We start from the raw sequence: 19,171 nt of genomic DNA on the forward strand, positions 1-19,171 counted from the left end.
GAGAGAGAGAGAGAGAGAGAGAGAGAGAGAGAGCGCTGTTGGCGCAGGTTAAAGGTCTGAGAGTATACGCAGGTGCGAGCCTCTGCGGGTCTGGTTAGTGACAGACCCAGTGGCTGTGGTGGCTGTTGCTAAGACCGAGAGAAACGTGGAGCACGGAAGTTGCTCACAGAGTGGCGGGCTTTGTCCCTAAGAGGAGCGCGGAAGCCCGGGTCCCTGAGGCCCTGTACTTTCACGCAGCTCTCGGACGCCCCCAGACGCAGGTGTACGCCAGCGAGAGTTCGAGAGTTCGGGTCCGCCTTGCTGTTTGATTGGCACGCTTGGCTCCAAACCCGGGAACCCGAGGCAGGGTACCTCCTTCACGGGAGAGGTGAGCATCTGTAGGAAAAAATGAAATAGAGACACACAATCGCACCCTGTAGGTTGGGGCTCTGGGCGCAGTGGCTTGAGTTTACCATGATGAGGATTGCTGGCTTCCCCAGACATGGCCTTGGGGTGTTTCTGTCACGAGGTTGATGGAACCATCCCTACTTCAGGGCAGTGGTTTTTTTAGTTTAGTAAACCGAGGTAGCAGTCTAGTCAGCTGTTGTTAAGGCAGCTTGGGGAAGGTGGAAGGCAGGGGAGAGAACACCTGGTGTTTAGCCGAATTATTTATAAATCTTAGCTGTGGTAAATGGGGACAGCAGGCGCTGTTTGCTGAGCCTGGCATTTGCTGGCTGGAGAGGGCTTTGGACAAGCAGTCACAGGCAGTATTTTAAAGTCCTCTGGCACAGAGGAGCAGCCTGTGGCACCAGGATGTTTGGCTTGCCTAGAAATGACGCAGGGAAGCTGGAGGTTTGTACTGTTTGCCAGAAGAGAGGAAGGCCCAGTCAGAGAATCAGCAGTTACCGGGACAGGACCATGCCGGTGGCCAAAGGTTCCTGTTGGCTGTAATGAGGTGCAAGACTTGCCTTGCCTGTCCACTAGGAAAGCCTAACAGGTACTACCTGGAAAAATTCTTCCTGGATGATCTAATTGTAGCTCATTGGGTGTGGGCCCCGAAGCAGGTGCTGGACAAGTCCCAACCAGAACCTTCCCCAATACTGCAGAGGGGCCAGGCAGGCAAGAAGGAGACTTGTGACTGTGCAAAGAGAGGGGCAGGGCCAGCAGGATAAAGGTCTTGTAAATGGGCCCAGCAGGAGAGCTACTGAATAACCGATCTGCCGCAGTTTGGACTCTTATGCCTTGCTTCCAGACACCCAGGTTTTCTCAGGTCGCTGACGTTTGGGGCCTGTTGTCATGAGTCCTCTCTCTTGTTACAGAAGTCTTCTGACTTAACCTACTTCCCAGGTGGGTGCTGTTGGGTTATATGAATTCCTACCATTGTGATCTAAAGTGGAACAGGTTGAGTTCCCAGCCATCGGGTCTGCTGCAGGATAAAGCATTTGAGACACAGAAAAGTCAATGCTGTCTCTGGTACTCTTGGACACCCCTGTTTCCTCTTGAGATATACTTAGTGCCCCATGAAGCACAGAGACTGGGTGCTTCCTTCCTGATCCCCATGGTCACTGAGAGAGATGATGGGCTAATCCTTGGAACCTCACCACAGACCTTGTTCTGGGATTCTGGTGAAAGTCTGACCTTAGTCTTTTTTTTTTCCCCAGACAGCATTTGTCGTGTAGCCCTGGCTGTCCTGGAACTCACTCTATAGTCCAGACTGGCCTCAAACTCAGAAATCTGTCTGCCTCTGCCTCCCAAGTGCTGGGATTAAAGGCATGCTGCGCCACCACTGCCAGCCACCTGACCTTAGTCTTGATGAACAAGAGGGACAGGGAGACACAACTCTAGTTCTCAGCCACTGGGAGTAACTGGACAGGCCCTCAGGGGATTGTGCCCCATGTGTCCGGTGGCCAGGGTTCTACCTGTCCAGTAGAGCCCGGAATCCTTGTTGGCGGGGATGGAGGAAATGTACCAGCCTGGGTTGTATCCTGTTGTGGGTCACTGCAGAGGCAGCAGCTGGTCTAGGATCATCCTCCAATCCTGTTGCTCTTGGGTGGAGGGTCTCTGGTTTTCCCCAGCACCCCTTTCCCTGTGGACAGCTATCATGACCTCATTCTTGTTAGCATTACAAAGAATTAGAATCAGCTGGGTGTGGTGGCAGATGCCAGCACTCAGAAGGCAGAGGCAGTCAGAGCTCCATGAATTCAAGGCCAGCCTGGTCTACATGGTGAGTTCCAGGATAGCCAGAGCTCCATAGCAAGGCCCCCTATCTTGAGAATACAAAAACAAACAAAAGAATTAGAATTCTGTACCATTTCTGTAGATGAGGGTGGTGCTTTCTCAAACCACTGGCCTTTTAAAAAGCTGCTCATTTGTAGCTCAGAAACTGAGGGCCATGGATAGGTAGGGTACGGCTTGCAGCCATTGTCTGGGCTTCCCTTGGCACGAGATACCCAAAACTCCAGGATCTGAGGGAGCCCTTTCTTCTCCCCCACCCAAGTGCTACTAAACTCCCTTTCACATGTCTAGGCTTTGCCTTCGCCTTGTAACTTTTAAACCTGCAAGCTTTGGGGCATCCCTCAGACCCAAGCCACAGAGAACACTTAGGACTATCTGAGCATGGTCCTCTCCACTCCACCCATACCTACTTGGGACTCTCCAATTTTGTCCTTGGGGTCCCACTGGCCAGAGGCCACCTGGAGGCAGTGGCCTGGCTATGCCAGGCAGGTCTCTCTGTCTAGCTAGAGCTGCCTCTTCCTGAACCTAAGAGAACCCTGAAAATCATGGCAGTTGTCTGTTACCAGAATCCTTCACTGTCCCCCAGAATGTAGAAGAGCCGTTGCAAGAACCATCACACCAACAGTCAGCATTGAGCAGGGACAAAGCAAGCTACTTTTGTCCCCAACAATCAGATGAGCTGAGGGACATCAAATGAGGTATGGGAACCCTCTTGAAGTCCAGGAGTGCTATGCCTCAGAGGTTAAGGCTTCCCAATACTGCAGGACTGTTTCCCAGGGGACTTAGTCGAAGCTGGGCCGAGTCCTGTACTTCATGACATACGGAAGGAGGGAAACTGAAAATCAGAGAGGCCTGTGACTTGCCTTCTGCCTGGCTTGGAAGCGGCCTCCGCCTGGCTCTCTCAGCCTCTCAAATATACCTTAACCAGCAAGGTTTCCACTCCCCTCCAAAGCATGGTTCATGGCAGAACCTTCTACGTGTCCCTGAATTCTCCAGATCCCCAGATCCCCAGATCCAGACAGGGTGGGAGCAAACTTGCCTGGTTGAGACAATAGACCTGTGTGGGACATATCCTTCTGGTGCCAGCCCTGGTGTCCCTTACTCAAGTTCCCTGTCAATTAGTCCATGGTAGCTTCTGAGCAAAGTCCCAGGTTTCCTATACTTTCAGCTGAACATGGCTACCAGGTGTGCAAACTGGGTTATACTAGTGCTTTGGTGCCTGGCCACTGCACTGTGCCCCTTGTGTGAGAGTCTCATCCTGAAGAAGCGAACACACTCCTCTTGTCTGTGAGAGGGGATACCTGGGGGAAATTAGGAGTCAGAGAAGTGTCCCAAGGCCTTGGGATTGCTGCTGACTACTGTGTATGTCGTCAGGGGTGCCAAGAAAGAAGTGAGCTTAGTTTGTTGGTGACCCCAGGGCAGTTGGGTGCAGAGAACAGACAATTTCTTTTGCCTCTATTTTCTGGCTGGAGCTGAGGGGTGTTGGGGTTGGGAGTGGGGAGGAGAAGAGAGATGGGAAGAAAAATGAATCTTTGGTTTGCTAGCTGCCAAGGTCTGAGGAGGTTCTAGTACAGAATTCTGCTAGACATCCCACCGTGAGGACTTTACAATGTCCTGGGAACATCCTACAGAGATCTGGGACAGAGGACTACTCTGAAATCCTTTCTTTCAAATTGCAGTATGAGCAGAGGCCTTAGGGTCCGCTCCAGCTGGGAGTTCAGTAAATGGATGGATAAGGAAATAAGCAAGCACGGAAGAGTGTGTAGCCATGGGGAGGCTGGAGACCTTTTCTCACAGATTAGGTTGTGGCAAGCTGCCTCTGGCCACTGAGACTGAGGAGGCAGCTACAGCTGGCTGGACTCTTCCAGAACTAAAAGACATCATCGACTAAATGCTGCAATTGCAGCCCTGAAGACAGGGAGGAGGACTTGTAAGGGAATCTTGGTCGCCTGTGGTCTCCTAAAATAGCTCACGTGCATTACCCACGCCCGTGCACACGACTGCCCTTCCCACAGTGCTCAGGTGTGGCCATTGTCAGCTGCCAGAGGCCCCAGGCTTCATCATCCTGGGCTAATCAGCTTGGCCTAATCCCACAGGGCTAGGCTGCTGGGCTGTCTGGGTGGAGCCAGCCTGGTGGGTTGAGACAGAATGGAGAAGGTTGGTTCCCACGTGAAAGAGCCATAACCCTGCTGCTCCCACCTGCTTGGGCTGAGAAAACTTCTCCAAGTCTGGTGCCAGCTTCTCCCAGTCTCAAATATTTTTATTCTCTACTACACAGCTGCTAGAAGTGGAAGAAGATGCAGGAGCTGGAGCTGGCACACAGGTAGGCTCCGCTTCCGTAAGTAGTCCCTCACATGAAACGGCCATTTAGTGGTGATGGTAAGGGTAAGTCACATGGCTGGAATCCCGGTGGGAATAAGGTCTCTGTCCTCAGATACTGTCAGGAGTCCAGGGCCCAGGTGAGTAGAGTAATGGACCTGCCTTCCTATAAATCAGATCAGTGGGCGTATGGGTCCAGGAGACTCAGGTGGCCCCCATTTGGTCACGTACACAGGGATATTGGATGTCCTGTGAAAGGCTCTCCCCTTGTCAGCAGTGGATGAACAAGTCCCAGCTCCGTGCGTTTTGCCCCCTGGAGCCTGTATTCTGCTGAACGGCAGCCATACATGGCTAGCAATGACCTCTTAAGGACTGCTCAGGTGTAGTGGCTGTGGGATCCTGGTAATGATTTCTGTATCCTGGGGGTAGGTCCCTGAACCCGGGTGCCTAGCAGAGGCCCCACCTATAGCAGAATAGTACCAGTGTCCTCAAATGAAGCCAATGAGAAATCTACGGGGATTTACTATGAGGAACTGACTCATGAGATTATGAAAGTGGAGATGTCCCAGGATCTTGAGGATAGTAAGCTGGGAGGCCAGGACCCCTTCCACGCAGCCTCCAGACAGTAATGGACCTGCCTTCCCATAAATTAGATCAGTGGGTGTATGTGTCCTGGAGACCCAGGTGGCCCCCATTTGGTCACACACACAAGGATGTTGGATGTCCTGTGAAAGGCTCTCCCCTTGTCAGCAGTGGATGAACAAGTCCCAGCTCTGTGTGTTTTGTGCCCCCTGGAGCCTGTATTTGCCCCCTGGTGCCTGTAGACTCCATGGAATCTTATCTAGAAACCCCCTCACTGACATGGCCATGGTGACATGTGACAAATGCTTGGGTACCTGTAGCCTAACACTGGGGTCTACTCCAGCCATCCCAGAACCAACCTACCAGAACCTAAGAAGAAACTTGAAAGCTAGTGAGTGGTCTGGCCACACCTCAGCAGTACTGTCCTGCTGAAACCAGAATGGCAGCTGTGGGTGTGGGCATAGAGACCCAAAAGTTGATGTTCGTGCCATGAGGTTTTATCGGAGGTCATCGTGAGGTGTATGTTTGTGTTATTGCTCACGTGTGTGCGGGTGCACATGCTGTGCATGTGTGTGAAGGTCAGAGGACACCCTCAGCTGTTGCAAGCACCACCTCATCTTGTTTTTTTTTTTTTTTTTGAGGTAGGGCCTCTTATTAACTTGGCAAGTAGACTAAGCTGGCTAGCTGGTGAGCCTCAGTAATAAGCCTGGCTCCACCTCCTCAGCACTGGAATTGTAAGCGTGAACCATGAAATCCAACTTTAAAAAACAAAATCAACAAGAACAAGAAAGCCATGTGTTCCAGGGCATAGAACTCAGGGGCTGCCCCTTGCAAGGTAAACCCTACCAGCTGAGCTCTGGCCCTGGTCTCAAACATATTTTTTATTTTTGTGGCTGAGTGGAGTATATGCCTTCTATGTGTGGGTACCCACAGAGGACAGAAAAGGGCATTTGACCTCCTGGAGCTGAAGTTATAGGTTCTTGTAGGACACCTATGGGTAGAGGGAACAGAACTCGGGGGTCCTCTAGGAGTTACTGCTTTAACTGCTGAGCCGTTGCTACAGCCTTACGGTCCCATCTTTTTTTTGAGTCAGAATCTCCAGCTTAGGTTGATCTTGAATCCTTCTATCTCAGTGTCCCCACATGCTGGTATTACTGGCATGTGTCACAGGCCTAACCAGCTTTGCCACCCTACCGTGGAAAGACAGCAAACATGAGAAAGTCACGTGGCTAATACTTACAGTAGGATTTCAAACTGCTCATTCAGTGTAGAATATAGATAAGACTAATTTTAGATTGTGCTTCAAATATTTGTCAGTGTTCTTAGCTCGGGCGAGACCAGGGTGAAGTTGCTGTGGGACACCCATACCTAGAAGTCTTAGGTGGTGGCTTTTGTTTTCAGGGAAGAAATCCCTCTGCCTCCTCCTGTCTGGCGCTGATCACAAAACTGCCATCTGTTGCATTATACCCTGTGTATGCCTGGTCTGCCTATGTGGTCCTGAGTGGTCCCTACAGTTGTCCGGGCATAGGGCGGAGAGCACAGTGGGCAGGAGGCAACAGCACTCTGGCAACCTTCAGGTTTTTCCTTTTGATTCCCCCTGTGCCCAAAGAGCCTGCTGTCTGCTTCAACCCCACATTCCAAGGCTGGGTCCATTCTCACCCTTCTACCTGGCCCTACCCTGTTCCTCTTTGTCTCTCTTCTGTCCTGTTCCACTGTAGTTTGAGAAAGTGGACTAAATGTGCTTGCTTAGGGACCGGGGAGATGACTCAGGCAGGGAAGAGCTAGCTGCTCAAGCTTGAGGACCTGAGCTGGGTCTCCACTATCTATGTAAGAGGACACTCATGGGGACACGTGCCTGGACTCTCAGAATAAGGGAAAACAGGCAGGCAAAGATCTCTAGGACTTGCTTAGTCACATCACTGAGCTCCAGGTCTAGTTAGAGACCCTGTGATTAAAAAAAAAAAAAAGGCAGAGGTGGCTTAGCCTATGAAGGCACTTGACACCATTTCTGATTATCTGAGTTCAATCTCTAGGGCCTACATAGTAGAAGAAGAGAGCAGGCTAGGTGGTGGGTCACAGGGTTTGATGGCTGTATTGTACTGTATGATTCTGGAACCAGCCATGTGGTTCAGGTACAGCAGAAGACAGCCCAGGCAGGCAAGGCAAAGCCGTGGACATGGGGTGTAGGCCAGGGTGACTATAAGCCCCTCCATGTCTAGCTCTGTTCGTGACTTGGTGGCTCCATCTGGTAACTCTGTCTTCAGTGTCTCCAGGTGTGGCCACACCTTCAGAGTCTGCTAGAATCCAGTCCCTGGGACCAGGCTGCATTGCAGCTCAGTGGCTGCAGGGCTGTGGCCGGGAGCCAGATGTGAGGAGTGGTCCAACAGCCATTCTGGCTCGGGGAAGGCTGATCCCAGTGATAGACTACATGGGAACTGAATGTTTGGCAGACTGGAGAACAGGTAAAGGTTAACTAATGAGAAACTCTGTTCACAGATAGACCCAGTGACAAGACAGTCTCTCGGCCACCTCTACTGCACCTCACCTGCTGTGCTGCCAGAGCCTTCCCCACGAGGCTGGAGATGCCCCAGCACGTGATGGGGGACACGCACTTCCTCTCCCTCCCGAAGCACCTCTTTACCAGCTCGTCCTCTGCCACAGACAGCGGGTGTGATACCCCACCCAGCAGCAGAGCATCCCCAGCCTCCCTGCGCTCTGCCCACGGCACCCTGGGCTCCTCTAGCCAACCCCTGTTTGAGCCCCATGTTGAGAAGCGGAGTAGCCAGGCAGCCCGTGAGGTGCAGTACACATCTTCAGGGCCACAGAACACGCTGTGCGGCTGGCAAGCCTTCACGCCCAAGTGCCTGCAGGTCTTCAACACCCCCAAGGGCTTCCTCTTCTTCCTGTGTGCGGCCTCCTTCCTTCAGGGCATGACGGTAAATGGCTTCATCAATACTGTCATCACCTCCATCGAACGCCGCTTCGATCTGCACAGCTACCAGAGCGGGCTCATCGCCAGCTCCTACGACATTGCTGCCTGTCTGTGCCTCACCTTCGTAAGCTACTTTGGGGGCAATGGGCACAAACCACGATGGCTGGGCTGGGGCGTGCTGGTCCTGGGAATCGGCTCCCTGGTATTCGCACTGCCCCATTTCACCGCTGGCCGCTATGAGGTAGAGATGGATGAGGGGCTGGGGACTGGGATGTGCCTGACTAATCAGAGTCATGTGGAGTGTAAAGACAGTGCCTCAGGCCTGTCCAGCTACCGGCTGATCTTCATGCTGGGACAGCTCCTGCATGGTGTGGGGGCCACACCACTCTACACACTGGGTGTCACGTACTTAGATGAGAACGTCAAGTCAAGCTACTCGCCCATCTATATCGGTGAGTGGGATCTGTCAAAGAGTCAGGGTGGGTAGGCAGAAGGGATCAACTGGTGACATGGAATGAAGGTAATGCTTTGTGGAGGCCTGGCTAGGTGACCTTATGCCCCTCCTTTGGTCATATGATCCAGGAGTCCCTAAGTTACCACTTACAACCATCAGGGCTTTTACCAAAAGACAGGAGAGTGGATGTCAACTTTCCTAAGAAACCCCGCAATGGTTCAGACCAGAGATCTCAGCACAACCCTATACTAGATGGGGCCTGCTCATGTGGCTCAGGGGCTAAGGCAGGGTTAGCTAGCAGCCAGCCTCTCTGTAGCTTGGAAAGAGTCCTGTGCAAAGGGAAGTGTGGGGAATAGAGGCCTACTCCTTATGTGCCCTGTGTGTACCCTGCCTGGCCTTCCTAGCTGGGAAATAAATAGAAGTCAGGAATGCTGACTTTGAGGCAAAGCCACAGAACAGCTCACAGCTTCTATATCGTGGCCTGTGACCTTTGAGACAACTGCAGGCAATGCAGCTGAGTGCCTACCCAGGTGGCCTCAGATTCCATGCCTTCTCAGCTCAGGCTCCTGTCTCGGGACAGGCAGTAGGGAGCCCAGCAGTCAGTACAGGCCGCACACTATCCCTCCAATGGCCTTCTCCTCCTGCTTTGCTCACTTATACCTGCATTTCCATGTTTCTCCTCCATGGAAACTGCCCTCACCATGCAAAAGAGTCATAGCACCTCTGCTTTTTCATGTGAGGGCAAATGGTGCCCAAAGTGCATTTTGAGGGACAGTTTAAACGTTGATATGTCTGGATGTCAGTCCTAGTTGCAAGCTATACAGATTGCACACTGACCTACAGTGGTCTACCATGGGGCTATAGGCGCAACAGGGTGGAAGTATCTCTTAGGAGGGCCTACGGAGTGGCCTGTGACGGCTGCACACTCTTTTTTGCTTTCTAGCCATCTTCTACACAGCAGCCATCCTTGGACCTGCGGCAGGCTACCTGATTGGAGGAACCATGCTAAATGTTTACACAGAAGTGGGCCAACGGTGAGTAACTGGACATCCCCATCCACCTGCCTCAGTACCTGGGATGCTGTGGGCCGCAAAGAATAGTTCTGATATACAGCATGAAGATGGAGCTGGGAAAATCTGGGCTAGTCTTGGATACAGGACTGGGGGTGTGCAGAGAGACTCAGGGTCTGTGAGTGGCTTTCAGGGCAGAACCAGAGTAAGGTGAAAGATGGGGGAGGGGTGTGGATTCAAGTTCACGTGATTCTGAAGTCCTGGCCATGTGTCTTCAAAGCTCTTCTCTTGAAGTGACAGGCAACACGTGTGTAGTGTATGATACTAATCTTTGTAAATGTAATTGGGAGGGTGGGGAGTGGGAGGGATGGGAGGAGACAGAGCTGGGGTGGCCTTTGTTGGATACTGCCCAGCAAGGGTGTGCAGGCAGCCTTGCCCTACCGTGTCCTATTGTGGAAGGGCAGCTCTCGTTGAGTTTTCCTGGTGGCTCTGCTGAGTTTGGGGCACCACTCCACCTTGGGACTCTCTCTGCAGATGGTGCCGGCGAGGTTTCTAGTGCTCTGCCCTCTCACTTGCCGCCTCTAACCCTGGGTTGATACTATGGGGTCAAGGGTGCGTGTTCTATGCAGAGCCTGAGGTAGGTCAAGGCTCCTGTCTTTGCATCTGGATGTGTTGTGGTCCTTGGGCTCTGGGTTCTGAGTTTATATGCACACGGGGGTGGGAGCATGATGTAGGCCCTGGGGCAGCTTCCTACTGTTCCAGAACAGAGGGTGTACAAGCTCTGCTTTCCTGGCCTTGCCGCCTGAAGTCCTTCCTCCATTCTTCCTGACCCTTGTCCTGCCATCCCACCATCCCCCATCCCTTACTCCCTCCGCACCCTCTTCTTCCCAAGTATGAAATCCCATTGGCCAGTCGCTACCTTCCCATGACTTCTCCTGTTCTGTCCGAGAGCCCCCTCTCTCCTGTGCAGATGGCAGTCGGACGCCTAATGGTCCCTGTGTGAGTAGCTCAGTGAACTCCAGCTGAGCCTCTGTCCCCTGAGCTCTGTGGCCCTGAGGATGACAGCTGGTGTGGGGAGGGATACCAGCTGTTACTCGAAGCTCCTGTCTCCAATGGGTCTTGTCCCCAAGGTCTCAGTCTGAGGCCCAGTTGGAGCTTCCTGGTGTCTGGCAGTCAGGGTCTGAGGGAGGAGCTGCTATCTCAGGGAATGGCCACAGTAGAAGGCTTCTCTAGTCTGAAGAAGAAGTGAACATAGGGCTGTGGCCCCAAGAGTCTCTGTTGCCCTGTGAAGAGGTCCTAGGGGAATGAGCAGGCTAACCCAAGCAGTTACTAGAAAAGACACAGGGGCGTTGATCAGTAATCCAAGGACCATTGCTTCTTCCAACAGGACGGAGCTGACCACTGACAGCCCGCTGTGGGTTGGTGCCTGGTGGATCGGCTTCCTGGGAGCTGGGATTGCCGCCTTCCTCATTGCCATCCCCATCCTTGGCTATCCCCGGCAGCTACCAGGTGGGTTCCCGGCCCTGGCACAGAGCTCCTATCCAGGAGGCAGGAGTACCCTTTCCTGTCCTGTTCCCTTCTCCCTGTCCTTTCAATGGAGGAGAGGAGTGAAGGCTTTGATCTCAGTCTTGTATTATGTGGAGAGCAAAACTGATCAAGCAGCCTGCTATCCCCTTCTGTGTCTCTACCCGAAATGACTCCTCCACCTCCATGCCTACTGGGCCCACATGGCCTCTGCTCTTAGTCTGCAATTCTGTCACATGACAACTTCACCTTTTTTGCCACACCCTCAGGCCTTAGACTGTAATACCACATGAGCGTCCCCATACATTGTTCCCAGGTCCTGAGGAATGGAGGAGTTGGGGTGGGGGCATCCTCCATGGCGACATCCTCTGGAAGCCATATCTGTCAACCCATTCTGTCTCTTCAGGCTCCCAGCGCTACGTCATTATGAGAGCAGCTGAAACACAGCAGCTGAAAGACCACAGCCGTGGAGCAGTGAGCAATCCGGCTTTTGGCAAGACAGTCAGAGACTTGCCCCTGTAAGGAGTGTGTGTTGTATTATGTGTGGGTGATGTGTGTTGTATTGTGTTGTGTGTATGTGTTGGTTTGTGGGGGTGTTGTATGTGTGTAATGTTGTTTGTAGTATGTGTGTGTTGTGTCTGTGTTTTCTTGTGTGTGTGTTGTATGTATGTGTTGTGCTTGTGTGGTTGTTTTGTGTTGTGATTGTGTGTGTTGTGTTAGTGTGGGTGTTGTATGTTATGCTGCTGTGTGTGTTGTGTTATATGTATGTGTTATATTTGTGTGGGTGTTGTGTGTTGTGTTGTCTGTATGTGTTGTGTTAGTGTGGGTAGTGTGTTGAGTTGTGTGTGTTGTGTCATGTGTGTGTGCTGTATGGTATGTATGTGTTGTGTTTGTGTGGATGTTGTGTATGTGTGTATGTGGTGTGTTTCTTGTGTAAGTGTTGTGTTATGTCTATGTTGTGTGTGTGTTGTATTGTTTGTGTGGGTGTTGTGTGTTATGTTGTATTGTGTATGGTATATGTGTTGTGGTGTGTGTGTGTGCATCATGGATCCCATATGGGGCCAGTGTACCCTCCATACTGTCTACAGCTCTTTAATCCTCTTCTTGACCCACCAAGCACTCTGAGCCATGGGCAGCAGAAGCTCCTGGCTGAAGGCAGGACCACTGGTGTGTGAAGCCCTATAGAGCAGATGTCTTCCCAGTGGTACGCCTTCCTGTGTACCTGCAGGCCCTGAGGTCCTCCTCAGAGAGCCCCTCAGGCAGTGTAGACTACTTTTGTCTTTTCTTGGGTATCTTGCTATCAGAAGCTCCAAGGACCCCTCCCACACACAGGACAGAGAACCACAGTTGCAGAGGTCTCTTCCAGCTCTTGGCTCTCCCATTGACCGTCCTTCTCCCCTGGGGTAGTCCTTTCTGGTGCCTAATGTCTTCACTCCATCACCTCTTTTCTGTCTGTCCGTCCTAGCTTTGCTATCCTTACAAATCAATGGACAGTCTCTGAGCTAGTGGGGTGAGCTCCTATCAGGGGACAGTGTAGATAGGAGTTCCTGGTATCTACCTAATGTCTCTTCCTTACACAACTGAAATTTCCAAAGACCTAGGTGAGGCAGCCCTTAAGATGTATTGCAACCCCATCTTGTCCTGGTCGTATGAATGGTGGCATCTAACTGGCCACTTGGGAGGGCTCTTGTGGGTGGGACTGAGTTCCACAGTCTGTCCTTAACACAGAGAAGGAAAGGATAGCCTCCAGGGAGCTCAGAATAAAGCTAGGCTGGTGAAGGTGGAGATGCAAGTTCTCACAGGCTTTGTATTTCATGACTGCTCGGCTCACCCAGGAAAGCCAGGAGCTGCCTACCTAAGAGAGCTGAGCCCCAGGCATCACTAAACTGGCTGAAGGCCTACAAGCCATGGTAGAAGAGTTCATCTTAAAGTTGGTCTCTCCACACCCCAACCACAGAGCTGTCTGGTGTTAAGCCATCTGGGGTAGCATAGCATGGCAGGAGCTTTGCCAGCTGGGGAACCTGGGCCTCTTACTGTGCATTACACAGTAAGAGGTTCATGCCCAGGGTTACTGTCTGAAGCTAGGTGCTGGTACTGAACAAGTCCACAAACGCGTTTCTTCCTTAAGATCATGAAGGTCATGACAGTCCTCAGTGCAAACTCAAGAATCTCAGCCAACCGACCTTCAGTGGCATTAGGTAACATGTGGAACATGTTCCACACGGCAGAGCTACCCTTGTTCTCAACTGCCATAGCCTGAAGCTAAGCAAGTCTAGGCAATACCTTGGGAATGAACCAGCCTGTACATGGTTATCCACAGAACCAGCAGGGGAGGATCTGTGATTGGCCAGCACCCTGAGCTTGTAGGCCCAGGTTGGGGTCAGGGTTCCTCCACACCCCCTTTCCCCTGTCAGAACACAGAGCTGAGCAATTGACTGGAACGGCTTTTCAACCCTCAAGTCAAGAAGTAAAATTTAAAAGAATTGAGTGTACCCTACCTCAAGGGATCCTGTGAGTGTCTCCCTAGAGCCAGTCTGACTGCTCAGTGACCCCCGTTCATTGTCTAGGAAGCAGTAGGTTCTTGCCAGTACGCATGCTCTCATGGACCCTGCAGATGGCGGGGCTGAGATGAATCCTGGTTGCTCTTCAGAGCATGGTGTATATTGGCCCATATCCTCCCCAAACAGAGCTTGAGTGTGAAGCTGTGTGCTGCTGCCTCAGCTGATGCTCAGGACTATCGTGTCCTAGGTCTAGATTTAGCAAAGAGTGAGTCTTACAGGGGCAAGGATGTGTGGTGGGGCCACTCATAGGAGGCAGGAGCAGGCACCAGCTCACCACGCCTCGACACACCAAGCTTCTGGAAACGCTTTAGTGTGCAAAAGCCAGAGTAGTTACTGCACCATGAGCTGACTTCAAGGAATGCCCTGGCCCCTCGTGACCTGTGACTGGGATAGATGACTGTAGGGGACAATGATCTGCTGTGTCCTCTAAGCTTAAGGTGGGGGCTATCCTAGAAGGTTCTAGTTCAAGCTCTGTTCCCAGGAGCTCTGTGATATCTCATATTCAGCTCCACAGTCAGCACACAGCTCTCACTCACCCCGGAGAAGCTGGAGCCTGACTCCTGGCCAGCAAGCAGGCGGAGCCTTCAGAATCACCCACCTCAAATGAGTGTGCTGCCATGCCCTGGTCACTCTGCCTTGTGGAAGGCAAGTCAGTCACACCTCACCATGTGACTGATGTCTTTGACATTCTGGACAGGGCAGCAGATGGAGGGAAAGAGCCACATGAGGGAACCCAGCACTGACAGTGCAGGGGCCTTGGATACCTTAGGACTCCAGGCCAAAGTCACCATGAGATTAACAGACTGCATCTGACTACCAATCCTATTACCACACCTACAGCTACTGACCGCTAAGTACAGGTCAAGAGAAAGGGAGCTAGCCAGACCTACTCAGGACTCCTTGAAGGCCCGTTTCCAAACCCAGAAGATGCCTGCCTCTTCTCCCTATAGCTTGTGGTTGGGAACCTGTACCTCTCTTAGTGACTCCTACCTATTCTAGGTCCCTACACCTTGGTGACCTCTTACCCCTTGGTGACCCCTGCCCCTTGGCGGCCCATCTTTTGGTGAGCCCCATCCCTTTAGAGCCCTCATCCCCTTGGTGAGTCCTACCGCCTAGAGACCCCATTCTTTTGATGGCCTAGCTCCCGGGTAACTGCCCCCCCATCCCTTAGTAGCACCCTTCCTAGACCTGTCTAGCCATGAACTTGGTGGTCACCATCTCTCTTGCTCAGACACTCTGCTAGTTTGTCCCGGTGCCTACCAGACTTGACTCTATCTTTATCCATTCAGGGCCTGTTCTGTGTTTGCACACTGAGACTGGAAATTGGCTATAGCAGTGATGTAGTCTCTGGGATTGCTTTTAATAGCTTTGTGAACTGGGGTACCAAGGTTCATATTGGGGCTATTAATTAGCTACCTGCCATGCCCAGCTTTTCACCCCTTCCTGGTGTCTCTGGGATAGATGTGGGTACCACTTCACTCAAAACCAGGGCTCTTCATGTGTGGATAGCCTCGGGAATGCCAGGTTCTTTGCATGCAAAGTCTGGCCCATTCTGACCCTCTCTCTTTTTCTGGTCTCTCTTCCCTTTCACCCAGCTCCATCTGGCTCCTTCTAAGAAACCCCACATTCATCCTGCTCTGCCTGGCAGGGGCCACTGAAGCCACACTCATTGCTGGCATGTCCACATTCGGTCCCAAGTTCTTTGAGGCCCAGTTCAGCTTGAGTGCCTCTGAGGCTGCCACCTTGTTCGGTAAGGAGACCCTGAGTGTTGGAGTGCTCTGCAGGGACAGCTTGAGCTCCTGAAGGTGCTACCCTGAGCCTTTAAACTCCAAGTGGATGGTGTTCCAAGAGGGGAGGGAAGGCCAACTCCTGCATGCAAGCCACTTTACCTACTACTCCTTACAGAAAGGGTTTGGGCCAGGCTGTCTCCTTGGGCCATGCAGTTGGTGCCCCAGAGCCTTAGGGATCTAAGTACCTACCTGACAGAGCTTTGTGGTAGGCTGGCTTTGCAGGGACCATCTAGAGCCCTTACTCTCCAGTTCATGGCCTCACTAAGCTGAGGGCAGTGCACATCCTTGCTGATCACACCTTTGGCTGGAGATGCCCTCATGCACTCACTGGTCAGTGCTGAGCTCAGCCGAGGACACTGACCAGTGTGGGTGGAACCCATCATATGCAGCCTACCTTGAAGGTCTCATTGTCTGGGTAGTGAGAGGGTTATCATATTGGTGACTCTACTCTCCCCAGACACATTTTTACCTGGTCCAGATTCCCACACCTGATGGCTCCCTCCCATTCTTTGCATTTTACTGTGCTGACACCCTTGCCCCTTGTACACCCACCATGTACCTTCTTCATTGGATTCTGGGCTACCAGGTGCCCTGCACAGCCTGAGAGAACCCACCCTACTCCTACAGCTGTCCCAGAGCACCCCATAGGCAGAGATTATTCTCTCCATTCCTCAGCATCTGTGCTAATGCTGCAGAAATGACAGGATTGGAGATTTTTGGCCCTCACTGAGTTCCTTCCTCAGGATACCTGGTGGTGCCAGCAGGTGGTGGCGGCACACTCCTGGGTGGCTTCTTGGTGAACAAGTTCAAGCTCCGTGGCTCTGGGATCATCAGGTTCTGTCTGTTCTGCACTTTGACCAGCCTACTGGCCTTTTTTGTCTTCCTCATGCACTGCCCCAACATGCACATGGCAGGTGTGACCACTGGCTACGTTGGGAGGTGAGCCTGGCAGAGGCCCTAGACGTGGGGGCCCTGCATTCCTGAGGAGGGCTGGCACCGTAGGGGAGGGGGTGTAGGTCACAGTAACATAACCGGGAAGTATACCAGAAAGCCTGAACCCCTGCTACACCATCCAATGTTCTGTTTCTGTAGTCTCTTGCCTAAAGGACAGCTGGACCTGAAGGCGGCTTGTAATGCCATCTACTGTTGCCAGCCAAAGCACTACAGCCCTCTGTGTGGCTCCGATGGCACCATGTACTACTCTCCCTGCTATGCAGGCTGCCCGGCGGGTGCCACGACAGGCGTGGGCAGCCAGAAGGTGAGTGTGGCCACGCCCACTTCCCCCTCTCTGGCCGGGACGGGAAGCTTCTGCCTTTGTGTGATCAGCACTGTTGTTGGGCTCCCCAGGTATACCGAGGCTGTAGCTGTATCCTTGAGAAGGCTTCCTCTGGCTGGGGCAATGCTACCGCAGGGAAGTGCGCTTCCACCTGTCAGAGCAAGCCCCTCCTTCTGGTTCTCGTGTTCGTTGTAATTATCTTTACATTCCTCAGCAGCATTCCTGCACTAACGGCTACTCTACGGTAAGGAGCTCTCTCACCGCATTTTCTCTTGCAGTATCAGCAGGTGGCGATCTACAGATGCTGCTGGGCCCTCCGGTAGCTGCAGGTCCAGGAAATGGGCCTTGTTCTATCTAGTGGCATCGGAGTTGACTGTCTCTGGTCCCCAACGAGGTGCTTGGCACCTAGGGAGGTGGTGATGTGGCCTTGAATGCTAGTGTATGGGGTATGTGGTGCACAGCCAAGCTTCCATGGGCTCTGACATCGCAATTTTTATTGCAGGTGTGTCTGTGATCGGCAAAGATCCTTTGCCCTAGGGATCCAGTGGATCGTCGTAAGAACACTAGGTACTGCGTGGGGGGCAAGGAGCCATGTACAGTTGTTCGGTGTCTTCATGCATAAAGAACCAAGCATGAGGCCATGGGAAGACCACTGGGAAGGGCCTTTTCCCTAACTGCCCACTAGAGGGACGCATTGCCCCTCTACATACCCAGTAGGTTTCTTTGCTTCAGCATAAAAGCCCTCCTGAGAAACCATGGCACTCCTGCCCAGTGCCAGTTCTGCAGAAAAGGGGGGTTAAGTCTCCTTTTTGCCCCTGAGAACACAAATGGACAAAGTGGTCCTGCAAGGGTCTTTCCCTATGACCTACCCTTTCTTCACCTTTCTTCATTAGGGTATTAAGTGAACTCTCTCCTTTGGCAGGCAGTATTCCAGGGCCCATTGCCTTTGGCTGGGTGATTGACAAGGCCTGCTTGCTGTGGCAAGACCAGTGTGGTCATCAGGGCTCCTGCTTTGTGTACGAGAATGAAGCCATGAGCCGGTACTTGCTCATCGCAGGGCTCACTTTCAAGGTGAGATGGCCCTCTGGTGTCTGCCCTCACCTCTGCCACTGCCCCCTCCTGTCTCCCCACCATCCTCCTACCTTATCTTATATAAAGGCACAGCCATGGGGTTAGGGCCACCCTGAATCCAGAAGGCTTTATCTTGAGGTCTTTCCTCAGCCCTGCAGAGACTGTGTTGTTGTTAGCAGTTTCTAAGGACAAAGGTGGTCTATGTTTTTAGGGGACCCTGTCTAGCCCATGCCAGGTCCTTCCACCTTGCCTTGGCCCCTACTTTTAACCAAGGGTGGTTCTCATTCTTTAATTGAAGTACTAATGTCTCATTCAGGGCTGATCATACAGAAAGGGCATGTCTTTGTTCCAGAAAGAGTAGGGCAGAGTATTACATAAGTACCACAGCGGGGCAGAGCCCCAGGCTGGTAAGGGCCAACGTCTCCTCCTGTCTCCCCAGGTGTTGGGCTTCCTCTTCTTCATTGCCGCCTATTTTCTCTACAAGTCTCCTTCAGTGTCCTCAGATGGCCTGGAGGCCTCCCTGCCCAGCCAGTCCTCTGCCTCCGACAGTCCCACAGAACAGCTGCAGAGCAATGTCTGACACTGCTCTCCCTTCTGCATTTCCTGAGGACTCTTCCTGGAAACCCTGACCCACCCTCACAGGATGGTAACACTGAGGACCTTGCAAAACCTCACACTGCGTTCTGGGGTCTCACACTGCCCCACAGTGTGACTGAGCAGCCTCTGAGACTTTAAGGAGGAAGTCACATGTGTCCTATGGGTCACGTATGAACCAGACACATTCCCCAAGCCCTGAAGTCTCTAAGAGGTCACTACATTTCATAGACCATCACCTGGTCCTGACTTCCTATGTCTACTGAGAAGCCCCATGCAGGGCAGAAGTGCCCTGGGCATGATCCTGTGGAGCCAGCTATTTGGTATTTTGCTTGAATCCGCTTACTGCCTGTCCTGGAAGCCTGGTGACCTCCATGCGGGGCGGGAGCAACTTGAATCATTATGTCTGGATGTATATTTTGCACTGAATGGTGTTTATGGAATCAGTTTTGTACTTGATCATGTGACTTGTGTCCAAGCAAACTACATTGAGGATGTGATCCCATCTGAAGTGCCACACAGCTTGTGTGGACTTTGTGTTTCTATGTTTTTGGTTAAAATATGTACATAATATATTTTAATATTTAAACCAATGATCCTTGTGTGATGTTTTATGTCTGAGTCTATGATTTGGCAGGTCTGTCTGCCCACATTGGTATAGGTTTCCATAGCAATAAGGTGTCTCAGGCATTGGCTGGGGTCACAACATTCTGAGTGGGGAGGATCCCCACTGCCATTGTGACCAGAAGCAAGGCAATAATGGTGCAGGCTCCTTCCCCCGGCCCCAAGTAGACAGGCTTTAACCAGACCTCTAGACCTCTCCCACTTTCTGAATGACTCAGAC

The 19,171-nt window shown here is 52.2% G+C and overlaps 1 protein-coding gene across 5 annotated transcripts in view; it reads left to right on the forward strand.

Moving 5' to 3' along the window:
* Positions 1-18,921, forward strand: part of Slco4a1 (solute carrier organic anion transporter family member 4A1) — a 19,496-nt gene extending 575 nt beyond the window's left edge. For 2 of the 5 annotated variants that reach the window (XM_031372976.1, XM_031372978.1), the window contains exons 2-13: positions 4,493-4,537; positions 7,612-8,499; positions 9,445-9,535; positions 10,899-11,020; positions 11,442-11,553; positions 15,192-15,346; positions 16,130-16,325; positions 16,479-16,644; positions 16,734-16,906; positions 17,165-17,229; positions 17,585-17,733; positions 18,173-18,921. In XM_031372976.1, the coding sequence (XP_031228836.1) occupies positions 4,493-4,537; positions 7,612-8,499; positions 9,445-9,535; positions 10,899-11,020; positions 11,442-11,553; positions 15,192-15,346; positions 16,130-16,325; positions 16,479-16,644; positions 16,734-16,906; positions 17,165-17,229; positions 17,585-17,733; positions 18,173-18,313 (2,303 nt within the window). In that variant the 3' untranslated portion in view covers positions 18,314-18,921. Of the gene's footprint in view, positions 1-237; positions 368-1,249; positions 1,327-4,492; positions 4,538-7,611; positions 8,500-9,444; positions 9,536-10,898; positions 11,021-11,441; positions 11,554-15,191; positions 15,347-16,129; positions 16,326-16,478; positions 16,645-16,733; positions 16,907-17,164; positions 17,230-17,584; positions 17,734-18,172 lie in introns of those variants that run through there. The other 3 variants (XM_031372975.1, XM_031372977.1, XM_031372979.1) reach the window with 3 other exon arrangements.
* Positions 18,922-19,171: the final 250 nt, after the last annotated feature.

The sequence above is a fragment of the Mastomys coucha genome, unplaced genomic scaffold, assembly GCF_008632895.1.
Source record: "Mastomys coucha isolate ucsf_1 unplaced genomic scaffold, UCSF_Mcou_1 pScaffold15, whole genome shotgun sequence".
Taxonomy (NCBI): Eukaryota; Metazoa; Chordata; class Mammalia; order Rodentia; family Muridae; genus Mastomys; species Mastomys coucha.